Source organism: Poecilia reticulata, chromosome 5, assembly GCF_904066995.2.
Source record: "Poecilia reticulata chromosome 5, P_reticulata-male-v2, whole genome shotgun sequence".
Lineage (NCBI taxonomy): Eukaryota > Metazoa > Chordata > Actinopteri > Cyprinodontiformes > Poeciliidae > Poecilia > Poecilia reticulata.
The window spans coordinates 15,010,454-15,029,706 of record NC_088834.1 but is presented as its reverse complement, the minus strand read 5'-3'; the positions used below and the strand labels follow the sequence as shown (position 1 = coordinate 15,029,706).

The 19,253-nt window shown below is 42.0% G+C and overlaps 2 protein-coding genes across 11 annotated transcripts; both read right to left on the bottom strand.

The window, feature by feature from the left end:
* Nucleotides 1-81: 81 nt before the first annotated feature.
* Nucleotides 82-7,300, bottom strand: sxph (saxiphilin). 7 transcript variants are annotated; one of them, XM_008408792.3, is made up of 17 exons: nt 7,189-7,300; nt 5,859-6,022; nt 5,587-5,686; nt 5,324-5,500; nt 4,946-5,108; nt 4,793-4,857; nt 2,900-3,057; nt 2,612-2,798; nt 2,371-2,519; nt 2,194-2,284; nt 1,973-2,020; nt 1,698-1,880; nt 1,379-1,526; nt 1,121-1,203; nt 835-1,019; nt 326-512; nt 82-224 (listed from the first exon to the last, which is right to left on the bottom strand). In XM_008408792.3, the coding sequence occupies exons 1-17, from the start codon at nt 7,241-7,243 to the stop codon at nt 181-183; spliced, it is 2,187 nt and encodes a 728-aa protein (XP_008407014.2). In that variant the 5' UTR covers nt 7,244-7,300; the 3' UTR covers nt 82-180. The 7 variants fall into 7 exon arrangements, with proteins under 7 accessions (XP_008407014.2, XP_008407015.2, XP_017160423.1 ...); XM_008408793.3 differs by lacking the exon at nt 82-224 and having other exon boundaries at nt 375-755; XM_017304934.2 differs by lacking the exon at nt 82-224 and having other exon boundaries at nt 375-750.
* On the bottom strand, nt 7,263-19,021 carry sfi1 (SFI1 centrin binding protein). 4 transcript variants are annotated; one of them, XM_017304931.2, is made up of 31 exons: nt 18,741-19,021; nt 18,583-18,654; nt 18,303-18,413; nt 17,427-17,521; nt 17,229-17,346; nt 17,026-17,128; nt 16,778-16,934; nt 16,518-16,679; nt 15,248-15,318; nt 15,079-15,171; nt 14,900-14,997; nt 14,738-14,804; nt 14,349-14,479; nt 14,180-14,261; nt 13,917-14,095; nt 13,761-13,836; nt 12,886-12,981; nt 12,733-12,809; nt 12,280-12,382; nt 12,102-12,198; nt 11,299-11,459; nt 11,139-11,213; nt 10,813-10,887; nt 9,967-10,143; nt 9,701-9,894; nt 9,344-9,470; nt 9,165-9,252; nt 8,966-9,074; nt 8,639-8,738; nt 7,757-7,919; nt 7,263-7,349 (listed from the first exon to the last, which is right to left on the bottom strand). In XM_017304931.2, the coding sequence occupies exons 1-30, from the start codon at nt 18,899-18,901 to the stop codon at nt 7,791-7,793; spliced, it is 3,384 nt and encodes a 1,127-aa protein (XP_017160420.2). In that variant the 5' UTR covers nt 18,902-19,021; the 3' UTR covers nt 7,263-7,349; nt 7,757-7,790. The 4 variants fall into 4 exon arrangements, with proteins under 4 accessions (XP_017160420.2, XP_017160421.2, XP_008407018.2 ...); XM_017304932.2 differs by lacking the exon at nt 7,263-7,349 and adding an exon at nt 7,394-7,411; XM_008408796.3 differs by lacking the exon at nt 7,263-7,349 and having other exon boundaries at nt 7,609-7,919.
* Nucleotides 19,022-19,253: the final 232 nt, after the last annotated feature.

Below are 19,253 nucleotides of genomic sequence, written 5' to 3'. Positions count from 1 at the left end.
TTAGAAGAACACAAAGATGAATGATTTTATTCAAGTTAGAAAATATCCCATTATGAAAGCATAAGTCTCAGTTCAGTCATGTGATGGTTTCTAGTCTTTATTAACCCATCATTCGTATGGATGAAGCACTAAATATCTAAGAAGCTGAGGAAACCACGGTGCCCTTTTACGCTTCCTTCATTAGAATATGCTGCACACATCCTGGTTACAAAACTCCAAAATATCTGTTGCGAGAGGAAAAAAAACCCATAAAGGTTGCAGTTATTATCGAGGGGGAAAAAGAATCCAAATTTCACGACAGTCAGGTAGTGTGTCCATGTCCTACCAGAGTGTGTGCATTTAAAGACGGCCTCTGCGTGAGCGTAGAACTCCTCTCCCAAGATGGAGCGGTAATCCATGTGGCTGGTGTGAACAAAACAGTGCGTTGCATCTTTAAACAGCAGATCACTTTCCCCGTACTGATGAGACTCAAAGAGCTGGAACTCAGTGCTTGAGGTGGCTCCCAAAGTTTCCTGCCATTACAGAAAAGTAACCATGTTAGAGTCTAAAGAAAACCAAAGAGTTATAGATCAACATAAAGTTGTACACGATTGTAAAGCGATAGGAAAACGATTCGTCCATCCCCACATCCGTCGTCTAGACTTGCTTATTCCTGCAGGGTCATGGGGTCTCCAGTGGTCATTGGGAGGTACGCAGGGCACACCATGAGGAGGTCGTAGGTCCACAGGTTAATTAGGGTTGGATTTTTCTCTAGTCTTGCAAGAAGAACCTGATGAGTTAGTCCTCCCAGGAGAATTCAAAATAATGACAGTTTCTGAAAACAAAATCACTGACCTGCGATTTCATGAGGAAGTCATACACCCTGGAGGTGAGCACAGGCCGTGTCATGATGCTGTTCGGTGGGACGACTCCCAAATTACAACTTTCCCACTCTGACAAAGCAGCTCGATGTCCGTCGGCACACAGCAGCTCAAAGTTAGACTGTGTCCAGTCCTCCGCCCACCCGCTGGAATTCAAAGCTAGAGTTAAATTAAAAAAAATTTATAAAATAAAATAGGGACAATGTCAATTAGCTGGCAGCACTACATACATAATACATGTAGCGTCTTCAATACCTCACCAAGGATGTTAGTGACAAGGTTGTGGTGCTCGAGGAAGGCCACATCGCCGTAGCTTTTCCCGCTTGGATCTCCAACCAAACACCTGCAAGACAACAGAAAAATGGGCTTTGTTTAGTATATTTGCAAGTGTGGTTGGGTGAAAGTGGCTCTGATGTAAAGGCACATAAAGTGGCTGATATGATCAGAAAAAATTCTGCTTCTACAAAAAAAAAACATCTAAAAAAAAAATGACAGAAAAAACTTGGAGTACTGTGTACCTTAAGGCGCCCAGGTTTCCATAGTAACGCTCATTGTGGTTGTCGGAGCAGCGTTTGGTCGCTGCCTCGCCTGTCCCTCCCATGCACACTTTGCACAGATTCCCCTGAGATCCAGGGAGACAGCCTTTCCAAAACACCGTGTTGTACACTGTACAAACAGAAAGCGGCAGACTGCAGTCAACGGGGGGCTTTAAAACAAAAGAAACAAAAAAAAAAAAAAAAAAAGCATTGGATTAAAGTGGAAGTGACATGCATTCACTAGAGTGAGGAGCAAAAGTCAGAAAGTTGAGCGCTTAGGAGCAAATTAAAAAATCTGCACCTTGGTTTGGATCACAGGGGGCGCTGCTGTTGTGCTCCAGGCTCAATGTGTGTCTGTGCGGCAGCAGCCAGCCTGCAGGGCTGTACATATGGCCGTGACACGAGCGGCGGCCTCCCAGATTCCCAATGAAGATGCTCCTGCTGGAGCGCTTTGCTACAGCTACACCCACAGCCGAGGGCAGCACTGGAAGGGAGCAGAGAGTGATGGTTTCAATATGAAGACGGCGTTTATATCAAACACCGAGCTCAGTGAGCTGAAATTTGTCTTCATCTTACCATCCGTCTCCAAGTGAGCAGATCCTTCAGCGGGAGCACATTCGGTTCCTGAGAAAATGCAACAAATAATCCATTTATTTCCACTAACAAACACCAAAACCACAATTTAATGATTTAATCGCTGCCCTAGCTGACAACGGCACACATTTCAGAACACAGAACTACTCAAATAGGAACGGAGCAAAACAAAAACCAAGGAAGATGCATCATTACAGTCTTACCATAATACTCAGTGACCACCGGAACAAGGCCACATTTCCCTGCGATGAATGTGTGTGTTGCATCCAGCGAGACTGCGTCCACTTCGTCCCTCTGAGGTAAATCATATGTCTTGTTTTTAACTTTGTATCCCCAGAGTGTGATAAACTCTCAATGCTCGTGCGACTCGGACGATTTACCTTGATTTTCTCGATGCAGTCCCGCATTGACACAGCCCTGACACACACCAGTGGGTCGGACTTTATGCTCAGAGCCCACTGCTCGCATTTCTTCTGCTCAGCATGGCTGATGCAGCACCAACGCACAACGCTGTCCTGGAGAGAGCTTCCTGCAAAAAAAAAAAAGCCACTAGTTCACAGAGAGTTGCTATAAGAGCTAAATCCCGTTCACTCCTGAAAAGTTTAGGCTGATCCTACGCACCTTCGTGTCCGAGTCCTTTGAGGAGTGCAACATAATCCAGCCCCATCACCTGGCTGACGTCCATGTCGTTCGGCAGAACAACCAGTTTATCCGTCGCGTCTCGGAAGAGAAGGTCCGACTCCCCAGAGAGAGATGAATTGAAGAGTTGGAAGCGCTGCCTCTTTTTTCCTAGTCGACCAAACTGCATCTGAAGAAATCAGTTTAGAAATGACTTCAGTATACAGCCGAAGTTGAGCGAAGGCCGCAGAATAACAGAACAAAAGCGTGAAACCATGTCCACCTATTTACCTGCACAGCTGATATAAATTTGCGGACAACCTTGCGAAAATTATGTCTGGTGACCATTCCTCCTCCTGGACCACGACCCAGATTACAACTCCTGTACTGGCTCAGAGGAGCCTGTGAGCCATCAGGACACAGCAACCGGAAACTGTCCCACTCGCTCGCTGAGAAAGTTTCACACACAAGATAAAAAACTCAAGAGACAAAAGCCTTCAGTGTCAAACCCTGCTTATTCAAAGGCTGGTTTTGTTTCAGAATTGAGCTGATAATATTTAGCTACATTTGCAATAAAGAAAGAAAATGCGTCACTTCTACCAATCTGAAAACATTACAAACTTAGACACACTTTTGTTCATCCTGTCAGGTTACTTAGTTAATATTTCTGGTTAATCTTTCAGAATGCTTTGACATACAGAAGAGTTCGTAATCAACTCAACGACTGCAAGATCACTAAGGTATTGGTTGCAAAGTAAGCCCATTCATTACTCCAACACCACCAAGTGAAACAGTTGAGTTTGAGTTATGCGCTCCGATTGGTTTCCTCTAAATCAGAGGTATTCACCTCCAGTCTTCAAGGCCAGTGTCCTGCAACATTTAGACGGGTCACTAGTCCAACACACCATCATGAAATAGCTGAATTACCTCCTCAGTCAAGTTCTTCAGACACTTCCAATGGACTTCATTGTTTGACTCGTGTGTTGAAGCAGAGACACTTCTAGAAGTTGGAGGACACCTGCCCCTGGGTACTGGAGTTGAAGACCCCTAACTGTGCTGTGCATTATGGTCCAGAGGTCTTATCGCCCATTGGTTTTTTTTTCAGAGCGTTGGTTTTCTCCAGGCAGCCCTTCCAAACAAACTGCACTCTATACTGAGGGATACAATCATTGCTCAAAATGACTGGATTCAGTTGTTCCAATCACTTCCATGGTCACAGGTCTGTACCCCGGCACCTAACCATGCAGACTGTTTCTACAAACATCTGTTAGAAAATGTCATTCACATGGTATCTATCCTCTGATAGGATGCCATCTGTGCATCAAGTTCAGTTGTGAAGCTTCCTTTACTAAATACTTCACAAAGAGTCAGCAGTGTTGCAACCAAGTGGAAGTGGTTTGAAACAACAATGTGTGAGCCACAAATTGGATGTGAAGCAACTTCACAGAGCAGGACTAAAAGATGCTGAGGAGCATAAATCGCAGAGGTCAGCAACTTTCAGCAGAGTCACAATTAAGTTTACCACATATCAGACGGTTCTTCATTTGAGACCATCTGTGAAGGCAATTACAACTGAAGCAGAATCGGGCCGTGCAACATGACTAATGGAAAGTTCTGGGCTGAGTCAAACACAGATTTGGATTTTATGGAGATGCTGCAGGGTGAAACGGGCTATAAATCCAAGAAACCCTTTTAACATCTCACAGCTGAAAGTGAGGAACGGGGCAATCTTCAAGAGTCTTTTTAGAGTTATTTCCACCACAGGCTGAACCAGTAGCAATTAGGATGCACAGTGTGCCAACTATATCCTAAGCCAGAAAATTATTTTTATGGATATAACTTGTTTATTTATTTTTATTTTTTTATGTTACTGACGTTATATTAAGTCACTTTCTTTTCCAAAGATTAACAAGATCAAGATGTGAACATTCCTTGTGAAAAAACTGGATGGTTAGTGCTATACATTTTTTCAGGTGAAGACATACTGAAATAAGAAATATTCATGAGTATGCCACCCTATTCTCTCCACATGGAGAATAAAATATATCTCCCAAACGGTTTCTAATCTTTTTTTATTAAAAATGTTGCTTTTATTTCTTCGGATGTCAGTAAATCACAGAAAAAGTTTGTTTTATTTATTTCATTACAGAAGAAGAAATATGTAAAGTGCGATATAGAGCTTACCATTAATACTTTCAAGCGCTAAATGGTCCACAAAGGCAACATCACCTGCACCTCTACGGAGACATCTACACCAAGCCAAAACAGAAAACCTGTTACCACTACGTCTAATGGTCGCTTTTTGCTTTAAAGAGGTTCTCTCTCGTTCAGGCTGACCTGAGGGCTCCCTGGTTGTTGTAGAAAGGCTCATTGTGTGACGACTCACAGAAGTAATTCTTCTGGCGGATGTAAGATTTCTGGCCTTGGCACAGCGTGCACAGAGGCGGCGCCATGTTGGCAGCTCCTGGAACACAGCTAGCACTGAAAAAGGAACCAACATCTGCAAGAGAGGAGGAAGGACGCTGAAAATACGGGCAGACATTAAAAGTTTTACATATATATATATATATATTTTACAATGTCTTTCTTTTATTTAGAAATTCCTGGGGTTTTGTGCTCATTTTGTAAAGTATTGATATAAAAATTCATCAAATGGGCGGGGATAAGTGTTTCCAGACTGCGTAGGGAACCCTGTTAGAAGAACCACGTTGTCACCCTGGCTGAGAGGATTCTCTTTGCTCCAGGTTAGGTAGTTCCTGGACAGCAGGAACCCAAGCGGGAGGCTCCACCCCGCAGTCCACCGGGCCCCGCTGTGACAGCTTCTGAGGCCTTGCAGGGACCGAACATCCAAGCTCCTGTTTGTCACCACGGCAACCGACAGGATGCAAGCTCCTATAGATGAACAAATAAACTCTTCAGAAATCACTTGGGGAGAGGAAACACCCTGGATAGTATCAGGAGGATGAAACAAACCTTACCGTCAGCGTAAACCTCCTTAGCGACGACAACAAGATCAAACTGCTTCACAGCAGAGTAAACTTCTCCTGCGTCCAGCGCCACTATATCTGCACGGTTCGACTGAAAACAAGGAACAAAAAAATTTAAGTCAATTGTTTTGGATTTATGACTTAATTTTATTTCAAAGCATTTTATAAACACCCGCTACCTAGTGTCTTTCTGAAGCAACACTGGCAGGAGCTTCTCCCAATCATCTCCTAGAAGTGAAACCATAATCTACAGAGCGACTCGCCTTGATTTTGTCGATGCAGTCGGCTGTGCTGGATGCTCGGACGCAGGACAGCCTGGCAAACGCTGCAACAGTAGCGGGCGGCAGGACGGCCACCAGGGCCTTGGCCAGCTCTGCACACTTCCTCTGCTCAGGATCTGAGACGGTGCACCAGCGCATCTTCTTGGCTGTCACAGGAGCAACAATAAAAATAAATAAATAAATAAAAAGTTCACACCATCCAAGCCAATCAGGCAAACATGTTTCTTTTCTGATCACTGGCCAACTTCCGGCACGTCTCATCTAGGAAAAAAATGGACTCAGAGATATAATTTTAAAACAAGAGTACCTTTATAAATAACTAATAAATCATTAATAAGGCAATTTTTATGAAAGTTATTTACTCAAGGGTTCTTTTTTTTTTCTACTTAAATATTTCAGATAAATCAAAACGTTTCTAGCAGTTTTTTAACGAAGATTTCATTTAAGACTGGACTAGGTATCCATAACAACTTGGTGTATGTGACAAAACTAATAACAACCAGTGTCATAAGCCATTTAAGGTCACACAACTACATCTTTTTGGGACTTAAGTCCAGACTTTTACTAGGCCATCAGAAACCTTTGTTTTTTGAGCCATGAAGAAGTGGTATTGCTGTATAAACCAAATACACTTGAGTTTAAGATCTCAAGCTGTTGACCAAAAACTCTTCTTTAGGATTTTCTACTAGGGAGCAGAATTCATGGTTCCATCAATTCTTCAATGTCCTGAAGTAACAAACCAGCTACAGAGTATCACACTAGCACCACCAGTACTGTCTGTATGTTTAATTTGTACTTTGCGAGATGCTGAGATGATCTTAGATCAGATATAGCAGGGAACACATTTCAAAAAGTTACACTTTGGTCTCAGCAGTACACAGAACATCTTTCCAAGAATCTCGTGGTTCATCAAGCCACTTTCTGGCAAATTGGAGCTGGTCGTTTAGTTCATTCTAGTTAGCATCTCCTCCATAGACAGATACAGTTCTAGCCTATTTTTCAGCCTTTATAAACCAGTATGAATTAAATAACAGTGCTTTAAAGTTATGAAACAAGGTGAAAGTGGCTGTTTCTTATACAATTAAAATTCGGCAGTAATGTATTAAAGTAAAGCATAAATAGCAACTTGCTTAGCAATTGGCTTATTAACCATTTAACATTTATCAGAGAAATATTACTGTAAAAGTTGCACCAGACATATGCCCAACATTTAATTAACAATAAACTATTTAATCAGGTCATCACACACTCCCAATGGGGCTAAATATCAACACCAAATAATAAAATAACATAATAAGTAACAACTACTTACCCCTGATGCAGCAGGTGAAGATGAGAAAGAGTAAAATGTGACGAGATCCTCTCATTTTAAGCTGCTGCAGATCAAAAGTTGAGAGAGATGTTGGCAGCGCGGCCAGCAGAGAGCAAAAAGCCTGAATTTTCCACCGCTGACTTTCCAGGGAATCGGAGCCGCTGGTGCGTACAACAGAGGAGAAAATCTGTTGCGTAAGGGCAGCTCGACTGAAAACAGTCACCTTTTGCACACATATGGAAAATATTTTAGCGCCATCTGTCACAAGGAGATCCAGATCAAACTGTTCACAAATGAAAGTGAAAAATACAGCTCTACTGTAATCTTTTTTTAAATATGTGGGGGTCAAGACAAAAGACATTTTGAACAGTTACCAAGAATTGCCAGAGGAAGAGTATGTTAAAGAAGAAGGCAGCTGTGTGTAGTTAGGATTTCAAAGTTTATTTGAGGAAAAGAAAAAGAAAATTAGCAAACATGTAACAAAATGTGCATCAGATGAACATATCTGGACCTATAGTTCTCTGGGAATTTGAGGCACATGAGTGTAAACAGTACATAGATGAATGACCTATTGTTTCTGTGATGTCCGTGTCTTCTTGTTTTTAACAGAGAGGATAAACTCCTGCGGTACTGACGACAGTCTGCAAATGTTGGATCCTCTCCACATGAAGCAGGATGGTAGGTTTCTGCTTTTCCAGCTCCGTGGACAGTTGCTGAATGCGCTTCTCCAGCTGCAAATGTCAAATGTGAAACTAATCAATGTCAGCGTTAATCAGTAGGATAACAGCCTGTGATAACATCAACTTTTTAACCTATCGCATACAAACAGCAGCTACTGTGTGTGTCCATGGATTAAAAAAAAAAATCCCTCTAACTTAATGCAGAAAGGAACAGATGTTTTTGGTTTTACAAGTGCAAGTTTGACGATCAGGACCTGACTAGACCGAATTAACCTAAAAACTAATGAGCATGCAATGTGTTCATTTTCCCAACTCCACTGTATATTGCTAAATGGGCCAACTGCCATCTAAAAAAAACACAAGAAAAAAATGATCTACAGCACATTCAAAATGTTGCCTCCACAGTCCTGACTGACAGAAGGAAAATTAATTATAGCTTCATCACGAGACAGGCTCCGTGTTTGCTGGAAACTGATTTTTAAATGTTCTTAATGTTTTATAAAGGCATGCAATAATATCCGGTCAAAATTAATTTCAGAGCTATTTGTTAAAGAAAAACCAGCTAGAACCCTCAGGTCATCCGAGGTCTGCTCACCTGGTGAGATGTGCAGAAACTGTTGTATCTTTACCAGAGAGAATCATTATTTATGACTTCACAAAAATCTGCATTTTGTTCAGACGCCTATTTAAAGACTGCAACTGTCCGAGTTGAGATAATACGTTATTGACTCCAGTTTAAGATAAAACTACATCATTCCTTCTGCCTCTACCTCCTTCAGCTCCTCACAAACTGCGCTTTTTTCCACTTGTTCATCCTCTGCACTCGTCTGCAGCCAACTCTGCAACACGTCTCTCAGCTTGCACCATGCCCTGAGTGACACACACACACACACACACACACACACACGCACACACACACACACACACACACACACACACACACACACACACACGCACACACACGCACACACGCACACACACACACACACACACACACACACACACACACACACACACACACAGTCAAACATCAGTCACTGCACACCACATTTGAAATGGCATAAACAATATTTGGATTTAGGTTGTTTTTTTCCCACCGAAGTTGCTTCTTGCTCTGCTGGAAGTTCTTCATGTCCGTGCGAACGCTGAGAAGCTCCCTCATCAGAACCGATGCTTCTTTTTCAGGAGAATTTTTCAAATTGGGATCTGAAAGGGCATCACAACAGTTGATTTTAATATTTCATGCCTCACAGTTTTGTTTGTTGTAAATAAATAAAAGAAGGTCAACTACAACACCTTGAAAACCTGCTGGGAGGTGTGTAGAGCAAGTCTCAAACTCACGAAGGGAAACAAATGGATTTTCTCTGAGACCTGAACTGTCCAACTTTGAAAAAAGAAAAGGATGAATATAAGAAAGTCAAGTTATTTCAGGATGACATAAATGTTTAAAATGTGTTACGGTAAGAGATAAATACAGATTCCTGCATCTTTGAGGTCATGAAGGCTGACGGTGGCAGAAGAAGATCTTGAGTTCTGCTCTCCAGAGGCGACTCAGCTCCAGATATGAAGCCTGTCTGACTCGGTTTCAGTGCTGCTTCAGTGCTGCTCAGGATACATTTCCGATAAGCGATTTAAAAATAAAGAAGAAAAAAACATGAATCAATAATAACTGCTAAAAGAAACCAGATTTTAAAGCCAGTTTTATAAGTTAGAAGAGAAAGTACAAAATAAAATGTAAAGCACTGATAAGATCATCTGGCTGAAACAAGGTTGATAACCTCATCTCCATCTGCTGCACAGTTTCAGTGAGACAGACTTGTATCTCAACTCACGGGCCGCCAAGTGCTTCAGCTTCCTGCTCTGCTGAGTGAGGCGTGGAACCGTCGCCAGGACCTGGCAAGCAGAAGGTCACACTCTTCTTCTGTGGCTGCGCTCTGACTTCTTGCTCCTTTTGTGATTTGCCCAACGCCCGCCGCTTCCACCGCATGGCGCAGCGCCTCACGACTCTCTGCAGGCGCTGCGATCTCTGCAGGACGCGGGGCAGACGGTTGAAATCACGCTCACGCTCTGGTGTCTGAACGCTTCCACAAACACCCACCTGTTCCTGGCTGAGCTGCGTCAGACTCGCTGTCAGGTCGTTCATGTGCGCGGCGTACGTGAGGATGTACGTCACGCCCTCCCTCAGCAGCTGGTCTCTGTATACCTGCGCCGCTCTGGCTGCGTGCTCCCGCTTGCTGCGCTGCTCTGTCACCCAGAGCCTCCATCCCTGCAACACCTGCAGCAGATTCACAACGCAAATCGACCAATCAACCCAGGTTTTTGCAGACATAGTCATACTCATATTTTCACACTACACCACACTGAGATCCCAAACTTTCACATGTTTTATCAGATTATAATGAATTGGAGCAAACAGAGCGGAATACAATTGTGAAGTTGAAGCGGATGAATACACTCCTCCAGTGTTAAAACAGGTTAACCAGCTTAATTTTTTCCACTGCAAACATTTGGGTTTGATATCAAAAGCATGAGAACAGAGATAAACATTCCATCTTTTATTTCCAGGTATTTTACATCTGGATCTGTGTATAAACTAAAAAAGACAGCATTTTATTTTTACTATTGTCCTCATTGTAGCATAGACAGGTATGCAACAGTTTATTCTGGTACCTGTAAATAAAATAAAATAAAAAAACAGCTAATTAGTTGCCTGATCAGTCAAGCTGCGTGTAATTTAATCTCTGTATAAATCCATCTGTTCAGTGAAGACCTCAGAGCTTTTTTAAGAGAACATTAGTGGACAAACAACAGCATAAAGTTTAAAGCTGCTGTTTTATAACCGGGGATGGATTATAAAACAATATCCCAAGCTCTAAAGGTGTGTGTACTCTTTCAAGGACCAGGAGATTTTGATGCGACATAAGAATGTGGAGGCAGGTGTTACCTTGGCCTGAAGGGTGAGAGACCAGTGCCAGAGAGCTCGCTCCGTCTGGTTAGCCTCCCTGCATCTGTGCTGCAGCTGTTCGCAGGAAAAAAGAGAAGAACCAAGAAGTCACAGCCTGTGAGAGAGCGTTAAATCACAGAGTGTACTGTACAGCAGAAACGCTCTGAGGACATCAGATCGGAATCTGATGTCCTCAGAGCGTACTAAATGTCAACTAAAATGTCTAACACTTTTACTAACTTGACTTTTTAAGCTTTTCCAGGTTATTCCCACATTATTTAAGTGTAGCTTCGTATTAAAAACTGTAAACAAAAACATCAGCAAACCTTTGTTTTCCATCGCTCAAAGAACTTCTGGTACATCTTAAACCTCAGCAACAGGAGTCCTTGTCTTTTCATGACCTGAAGAGTTACAGCAACTTTGAAGCTTTCATGTAGTAGCAGTGTAGTTTTATGTGACAGATGTATTTAGTGAAAAAACGGCAACCTTGACTCTCTGTTGCTGGCAGTGATAATTGCTCCATGCATTCAGGGTTGTAGAGAGCAGCTTGGAGTTGTGATGCCTTCTGGCCTTTTCCATGTTCATCCTCAGCGTCCGAGCCTCTGTGGTTCGTTCCCTCCACTGTCTGAAAATCAGCCGCAGCCGAGCTAAAAAAAATAAATAAATAAATCACACAGAAAAGTTCAGCACAGTTTAGGATTCTTGCCTTATTATATTGTGCAGGTAGAATCTAAGAAGATTTTACAACAGTAATTTAAAACTCTAACAATAAAGCCAAGATGGGAAATTTAGAGATAGAAGAATATTTGCTTAACTCTAATCTGCAAATAATGTGCACAAAACCCTATCAAATCCACTTATAAAAGAGATGATCACATTTGATCATCTCGCTAAAAATCTGAAATACTTTTTGACCTAATAATTTTACCCCGAGATTTTTTTTTTATAAAAACATTGTCTATTTTCTATTTGAAACACAAAAGGAACATTTTTGGTATTGCTTCTCATCAGGTCGAAACCTGGAACATACAGATACTCATATGTCCTTATTTAAATTACTTATTTTTTAAACTTAGCGTCCAACTTCTCAAATGGATGTCCTTTAACGTCTTTATCAGCCATTAAGAAAAGCTGAAAAATGATTAGAGAAACATTTTTACTTTACCTAAAAGTTCAGGCTTTACAAAATTATTTTTAAACAAAGAATGTGTTCACTTGATCAGCTTTAAGTATGTCCAGATCAAACTTGAACTAAGCTGAAACCGTGATGTTCTGTGCATATTCATTACCTTCATTGAGTGTTTTCTGAGCCTGCCTGAGCAACTCCCTCTGCTGGTGGCGCTTCAACAGTGCACGTCTCGTTACTTCTCTCCAAGCATGAAAAACCTGGACAGATTTAGCACAAAGAGAGCAAAGGATAAGAAAATAATTATGCTGCATTTTAAAATTAAGGGCCAAAGCTCAAACCTTCTGCCGAACGGATTGTTGGAAATGCCCCTGGGCTTGTTGCTCTGCGAGTCGAACCTCAGCCAGCAGCTCTGCTTTCTCCCTCCATGCTGTTAGAGATTTCCTGAGGACATATGACTCAACGCTGCGAGGCCGAAATATGTTTGTGATTTCAAAGCAGTAAATCTTAAACTCAAAACTTAAATCTTAAAAGACAATAAAATTGCAGGTTGACATTTAGTCATATTCCAGTCTGAAGTTAAGAACTGGAGGTTAATAACCTCCTGTCCTAAAGGACTACATTAGAATGACCTACTCAAAGCAAAGGCCTTAATAAGGAATCTGTGACTTGAACATTTCTTGGCTCTCTCCATCTGATCTCAGAGAGATTCGGCGATTCGTTTAGAGGAATTGGCAATAAAATCCATGAAAGTGAAACGAGTAGAAGGGTGTGAACATTTGGAGTTAAGGTACCTGAGGAAAATCTGCGTTCGCTGCTGTTGAAGCTCCTTTGCACGTTCACACATCAGAGACATCTCAAAGCGGTGATTCTGTGAACACAGCAGTGGCTCTGAACATCCTCTTCAGTCACCTTGGTTTAATTTCTACACACTAATGATTAATCACCTCCAAGGCCAGGAAGCTTTGTTTGAGAAGTTTAGCTTCATAGTAGTCTCGAATCTCCTTCAGTCTGCTTTTCTTCATTCGCCGCTTCTGAACAAACTGATGACAAAAACACTCATCAGCGTCAGGCTAAGACCTGCAGAGATGCCGACCAGAAGATAACAATAGGGCTGCAGGTAACAATTATTTCAGCAATGTTCTATTGATTATTCTGACCATTATTTGAGTAATTGAACTAAAAGAAATTCCACATTCTGCTAATATTTTATGTAACACTAATCTTATTTTATACAATGTTAGAAATAGCTAAGAAAATGCCAATAATTCAATGTCTTTTAAATGACAAACATTTTACTACATAAAATACAATAATCTTTACTACAAATGCAGTAGAAGATGCTTATTCAGCAACAAAAAAAAAATTAGCATGTGAAAAGCTCAGCACTTTCTGCTTTTGCTTAACATCAATACAGTGTAGGGCTGTTCTGTTGATTATTTTTTGATCAATAATTGGATAGCAAAGGGTTCTTTTTTTTTTACAGGAGTTTAGCCAGATAAAGCTAAAACTACTCTCTCGAGGAGCTCTGGGTGGAAGATATTTATAGACTAAGAAGGTTTTTCATCTTAAATGCAAAATGTAGATATTCTTGCATAGCTCTGGATTTATTGCTGGTCTGAGGGTATTAGACTTTCATCACATTGTCATAATTTTGAGTCTGTAAGCTCCAGTAAACGATTAGGTTATTAAATTAATTGCCAATTATTTTAATAATTGATTATTCATCATTAATCCGATTAACTGCTTCAGCCCTAAATAGCCGCTGTGTTATTCTATAACCACATTCTGTGTCAGTGTTCTGTGTCCAGACAATAACTACCTTCTTCCATTTCTCTACAGCCCACCGCAGTCTGCGTAAATCCCCCTGAAGGCAGGCCTGCAGCTCTCTGGTTCTCCTGACACGAATAGATCAGTTCACCATTAACAATGGAAACACAGCAGCTCAGACAGATCAGTCACCTCAGATCGTCGCCACCTGTCTCTGATCTCAGAGCTGTGGTTCCTCCACTGCACCAGCGTGTTGTGCAGAAGCCTGTGAGTGTGCAGACGGCGCGAAGCTTCCTGTTTCTCTGCCTCTCTGATCTGCTGCTGCACGCGTCCTCTCCACCGCAGCCAGGCTCCCCGCGCGCAGCGCTGCTCGTCATGCAGAACCGCCTGAAAAAACACACGGCGACATGTCTGGAGCACAACAGTCTGTCTGAATCGACGCCAAGTTTGTTTCCGTCTGCAGCTGCGTACCATCCGCTCAGAGAGCTTCTCCTCCTTGTGCTTCTCTGACCGTCCCCACCAGGTGTGAAACACCCAGGCGAACTGACGCTTCCTTAGAATCCAGACACAAAAACAAGTCACACAGGAGGAGATATAGACAGGGGCTGCATTCAAGAAGGTTAAAAACACCCAAAATCACCGATTGACGGCTTCGGCTTCGAGTCTTCTCTGTTCTCGCAGCTGTCCCTGCAGAGTGAACTCCACCCAAGACTGGAAACACCGGGGTAAGGTCCGCTCAGCAAACCAAACGTCCGCGCGACACTCCACTTCCTGTAGAGAAATTATTTAAAAATGACCAATTTGACATTTTCAGATGAGAAAGCAGGTAAAATATTTTTTTTTCTTCTTGAATCAATCTGTGATGAATGGTATAATGTTGTTAGGAACAGTGTATGTGTGCTTTTGTTATACAGTCTTATTCAGTCATAACAGAAAATAAACCGTACCTTGATGTATTTTTTTTCAGCTGGAATAGAAACTAAAATATTTAAGTGAAAGTCCCAATGAGATCAAGCTCCTTGAAAATACCTGCATATGGATCTGTTCAGCAAACGTTTCTCTCCAGTGGTGGAAGCAACGCCTCAGCAAGAAAACCCTGCAACATGACAGACAGTTCAAAAATGTTTGATTTGTTTTTCCCTTCCTTTATTCCTGTGAAGGTGGCTAGAAAATAGAAAGGTGGCCTAAAACCTGTAAATATTCAGCGCCTTGTCGATTAGGGGCTGAAAGCTCTGATCCTCAACCTCCTCCAGTCGATCCGTCCACAGCCTCCAGCACTTTGCCAGCATCTACCAAAGAGCAGCTTACGTTTTGATGTTTCCACTGAAAGAAAGCGGAACTGCCTGTAAGGTGACGACCGTGTCGATTACTGTTTGTTGACGGTGCTGGACGGCCATGTTGTTGTTGAGTCGCCGCGCTTTGTTCCAGCTGACGTTCAGAGCGAGCCCCCGCAGTCCAGCGCGCTGCGTACACAAAAAGTGATCAAGAACTGACTGCTCTCTGCCAGGTCGTGCGCGATCCAATTGTTCCATTTCTTACCAGTAAATGATGCTGGAAATGCTGACATGCTGTCTGGTTCCTCTCTGCTTCTTCTCTGCACAGCTGAACATCTACATCACAGCTCAAGAGCCAAACAGTTGAACAGAGGACTATCAGAGCGGGATGCATTCCTTCAATAAGTCTACCATACACCACACACCCCCAACCTTCTCCTGATGGATCCACAAACAACCAGACAGACACAAATGAGTACATATCTGGAAATTGTACAGACAACGAGGCATGGTTTTCAACACCGTTTACAAATAGTAAACTGAAAAGTGTGGTGTGCATTTGTATTCAGCCTCCCTGAGGCAACAATGTGATTTCACTGCGATTACAAGTCTGTTGGGTTGTGCCTCTTCCAGATGAGCACATCTAGAGGCTGAAATGTAAGCTGTTCTATTAAAGTATCATCTGTGAACATAAACTTTCTCTCCATAGATTCTCATTTGGATCAACGTCTGGACTTTCACGAGGTCAGTTTAATACATGGATATGCTCTGATCTAAACCAGATCAGAGCATGCATATCTGGCTACATACAGCCAGGTAGCTCCGTCTCTATGTTTATAGTTGTTGTCCTGCTTGAAGGTCAACCTCCACGCCAGCCTCAAGCCCTTTGCAGCCTCTTACAGATTTTCCTTCAGAATGACGCTGTGTCTATGACGCTGTGTCTATCGCCGCCCAGCAACGCCAGGTTACGTTTTGAGATGCGTGGGTCTAAGGGATATCTCATTCCCTCGCACTCTCTGTTCGCGTTCGAACTGAGTTTTTATTTTTTTTTGTAGCCTAACTCTCCATTAAACTCTTGTACAACTTTCTCCCTGACCTGCCTGTTGTGCTCCTTGATCTCCCTGATGCTGTTTGTTCACTAATGTTCTGTAATGAACCTCTGATACTTTCATGGAACAACTGCATTTATACTGAGATTAAATTGCACACAGATGGAGTGTATCTACTAATTTGGAGACTTCTGGAAGCTATTGGTTTTTATTTGTACATACTTATTGACATTTGTTGCACTGGATTTTTGTTTTGTTTTATTTAGGAGTATTAAAGTAAAATATATGGAACGCAAATGCATACCACTCACAAAAAAAATAAAAAAATAAAAATTACATATCCTTATTTTTTCACATTCACATCACATTTATGAACTATTCTGTGTTTATTTGGATGCCAAAATGGAACAAGGTTTAAGGGGTATGAATGTCTGCAATGCGAGTGTTTGTGAATCTTTACTAGTTTTATCTAACAGTTCAGGATACAGGCTTTCCAGTGCACCAGCACTCTGCGTCGAGTGCTCTGAACAGCCAAGCGGTTTGCAACTCGCAAGCGCCTCTCTTCATTCTGTTCGTGACTCAGAGCTTTTCTCCATTCCCTCCAATACTTCCTGACCAGGCGGAGACGACAGGCGCGCTGAGCCACGGCTACAAGAAAAACACGCAGAGTGACCCTGCAACCTGAAACCAGGTCCTTTACCTTCAGTGGAACAGATGATAGTTGAAGGAAAGGAAAACTTGAGAACCTTGTGTGTCTTTCTTGGTCTTCTGATGGGAGGCGAAACTCTTCCACCGACAAAATGCTCTTGTCTTAAGGCGGACAATGAAGTAGAGAGCTGCTTTGGATTCTTCTTCTTTCTGGTAAGAAGCAGTTCTATGAGTCTCTTTCCAGAGACTCCATGCCTTTTCGCAAGAAAAAAATACACGGTTGGAATAAATTCACAATTAATCTAAAAAAGTCAAAGACTTGTAGCTCAGCGGACCGTGTGTCTACCTTGCTCTGTAAGCTCAGCGCCCTTTGCTTTTGTGCTTGATCCTCTAACATCATGAGGTGCTGCTGCTTCTGCAGCCTCGTCTGCCACAAATTCCACACTGAGCTGCAAAACTCTGCAGTGTTAATGTCACACACATGGAAAGCATTCCAGTTTGACACGGTACCAGTAAATGCTAAAAAAAAAAAAAGAGAAAGAAACTTACTGCAAATCCGAAAGCCTCTTCCGCTCAAGGAAGGATTCAAGCATCCTCCAATGTCCTCTCCTGATCTCAATGAAAACCTTCCATCTGTTCAAAGCCACTCGGACCAGTCGCCTATTAGCTGTTCACAGAAGCAGAGTGCTTAAAACCACATCTTTGATCTGAAAATAATTCCTGCTTATTATTTATATTAAATCATACCTAATGATTGTGCATGTTGTAATTTATCCTTTTTCTGTCTCTGCAGAGATGTAAAATTCCTCCACCCATAAAATGCCAGGTTTAACAGGTAATACCTAAAGACACAAAGATCATTAGCAGCACATAATCTAGATTGTATCAAGGATATGAAGCATGTTCACACAGACATCTCCAACATTTCCTTGGGCCATGCAGTTCGCAGTTGCTTCGACGATAACCAGCCCACTGAATCGACTTCTATCATTATGAAATGTAAGCAACATCCAGGCATAATACAAAGTTTCACCTGTTCTGGCATTCTGTTTGGCTTTTGCACCTTCCCGGAGGAGGACATCAGCTGAGATAATGCTGCCAAAAGTCAAATGTTTTCATCTGTTGTGAACTTTTTGCTTTTCATTAACAACGAAATTACTCCTACATCAGCTCTTCTGTTTCGTTTTTGTACAACTACTCTGTCTTCTCAAGCCCCCAACGCAGATGGACTCAAGTCAGGTTCTGCTGAAGGTTTCCTCCTGTTAAAGGGGAGGTTTTTTCCTCTCCACTGTCGCCACATGCATGCTTGCTTTTAGGAATTGCTGCAAAAATAAATAGCACATGGCCTGGTTTTCCTTTTTTGTCACACTTGAAAGGTTCGGATTATTTGTGTATTAAGTCAGAAAAGCTGCATAAAATCCGTAAAAGAAGAAACACTTTTCACAACACTGTATATTTGTCTCACTTCTCCTGGTCTGTCTTTCTTAAACACAGAGGGCAGAAGAAAGCTTTTCAACTTCTCAATGAGTTTTACGTGAATGACCGAATGCCGATATACACAGGCAGCTACTACAGGAAAAAAAAAAAAGAACGAACAGTCCATCACAATGCCTCGAGACTGACCTGTAGTGGCACTCTGCTCTCATTAGAAGACTCCATTCCCTCCTGGATGTCCACCAGTCGTCCCTCCATGTTTCAAAGGCTCGTCTCAGGAGGCCTCTACTGTAGTGGGACCTGTAACAAACCATATATATTTTTGCATCATTTAAAACTCCTCAAACTCATGCAGGACTTTAAAAGTGGCAAGGAGGCTACCACAAACTGGAAATAATTATCGCAGCGCTCATTTGGTTTTCAATTAATTCTGAATTGAATTGTAGCTACAGTATGTCTTCAACGTTACCTGGCTTGCAGGGGTAGAACTCGACCAAAGGTGTTGTGCATCCATATCTTCAGGAATTTTCTCGCCAAGTGTCTAGGAGATGTTTGCGGGGTTAGAGTTCAAATTATATGCTAGTATTATTACTAATCTAAAATATGGTAAACACATTGTCTGGGCACCTTATCCTGAGCTCCTTGAGTCTCCCTCCCTTGTTCCAGTTGTATCCCACTCTGTAAGGAACCTTCCTGGTCTGAACTCTGCGCATCTGTCTAGATTCACCCTCAGATCTGAAGGGTCGCAGTCTTACCCGGTCTGAGTTTTGGACGGATTCGCCTTGCATTATTTTAGCTCAGACTTGTAAAACAGACATCATTATTTACTGCATCCTTGAAAAGATTCATTTAGACTAACTGCCGCGCATTTGTTTTTCCTGGTCACGTGACCTGCCCAGAATCAGTGGGTCTGCTCCTTTTTTTATTTACCACAAGAGCAGATGGCCGTAGTGGGCAGAGATTCAGACATTTCACATTATTTTTCAAATATATAGCATCATCAAATCCACTATTGCTGGAATATTCTCGGATTAATGTGAGGCATCATAAAACAGCACAGATATTGTAAAGTTTCTTCAGCATTTGAAGTATTAAAGAAAAATTTAAATGTCCACTTTAAGTTGTTCAGGAAACTGAAAA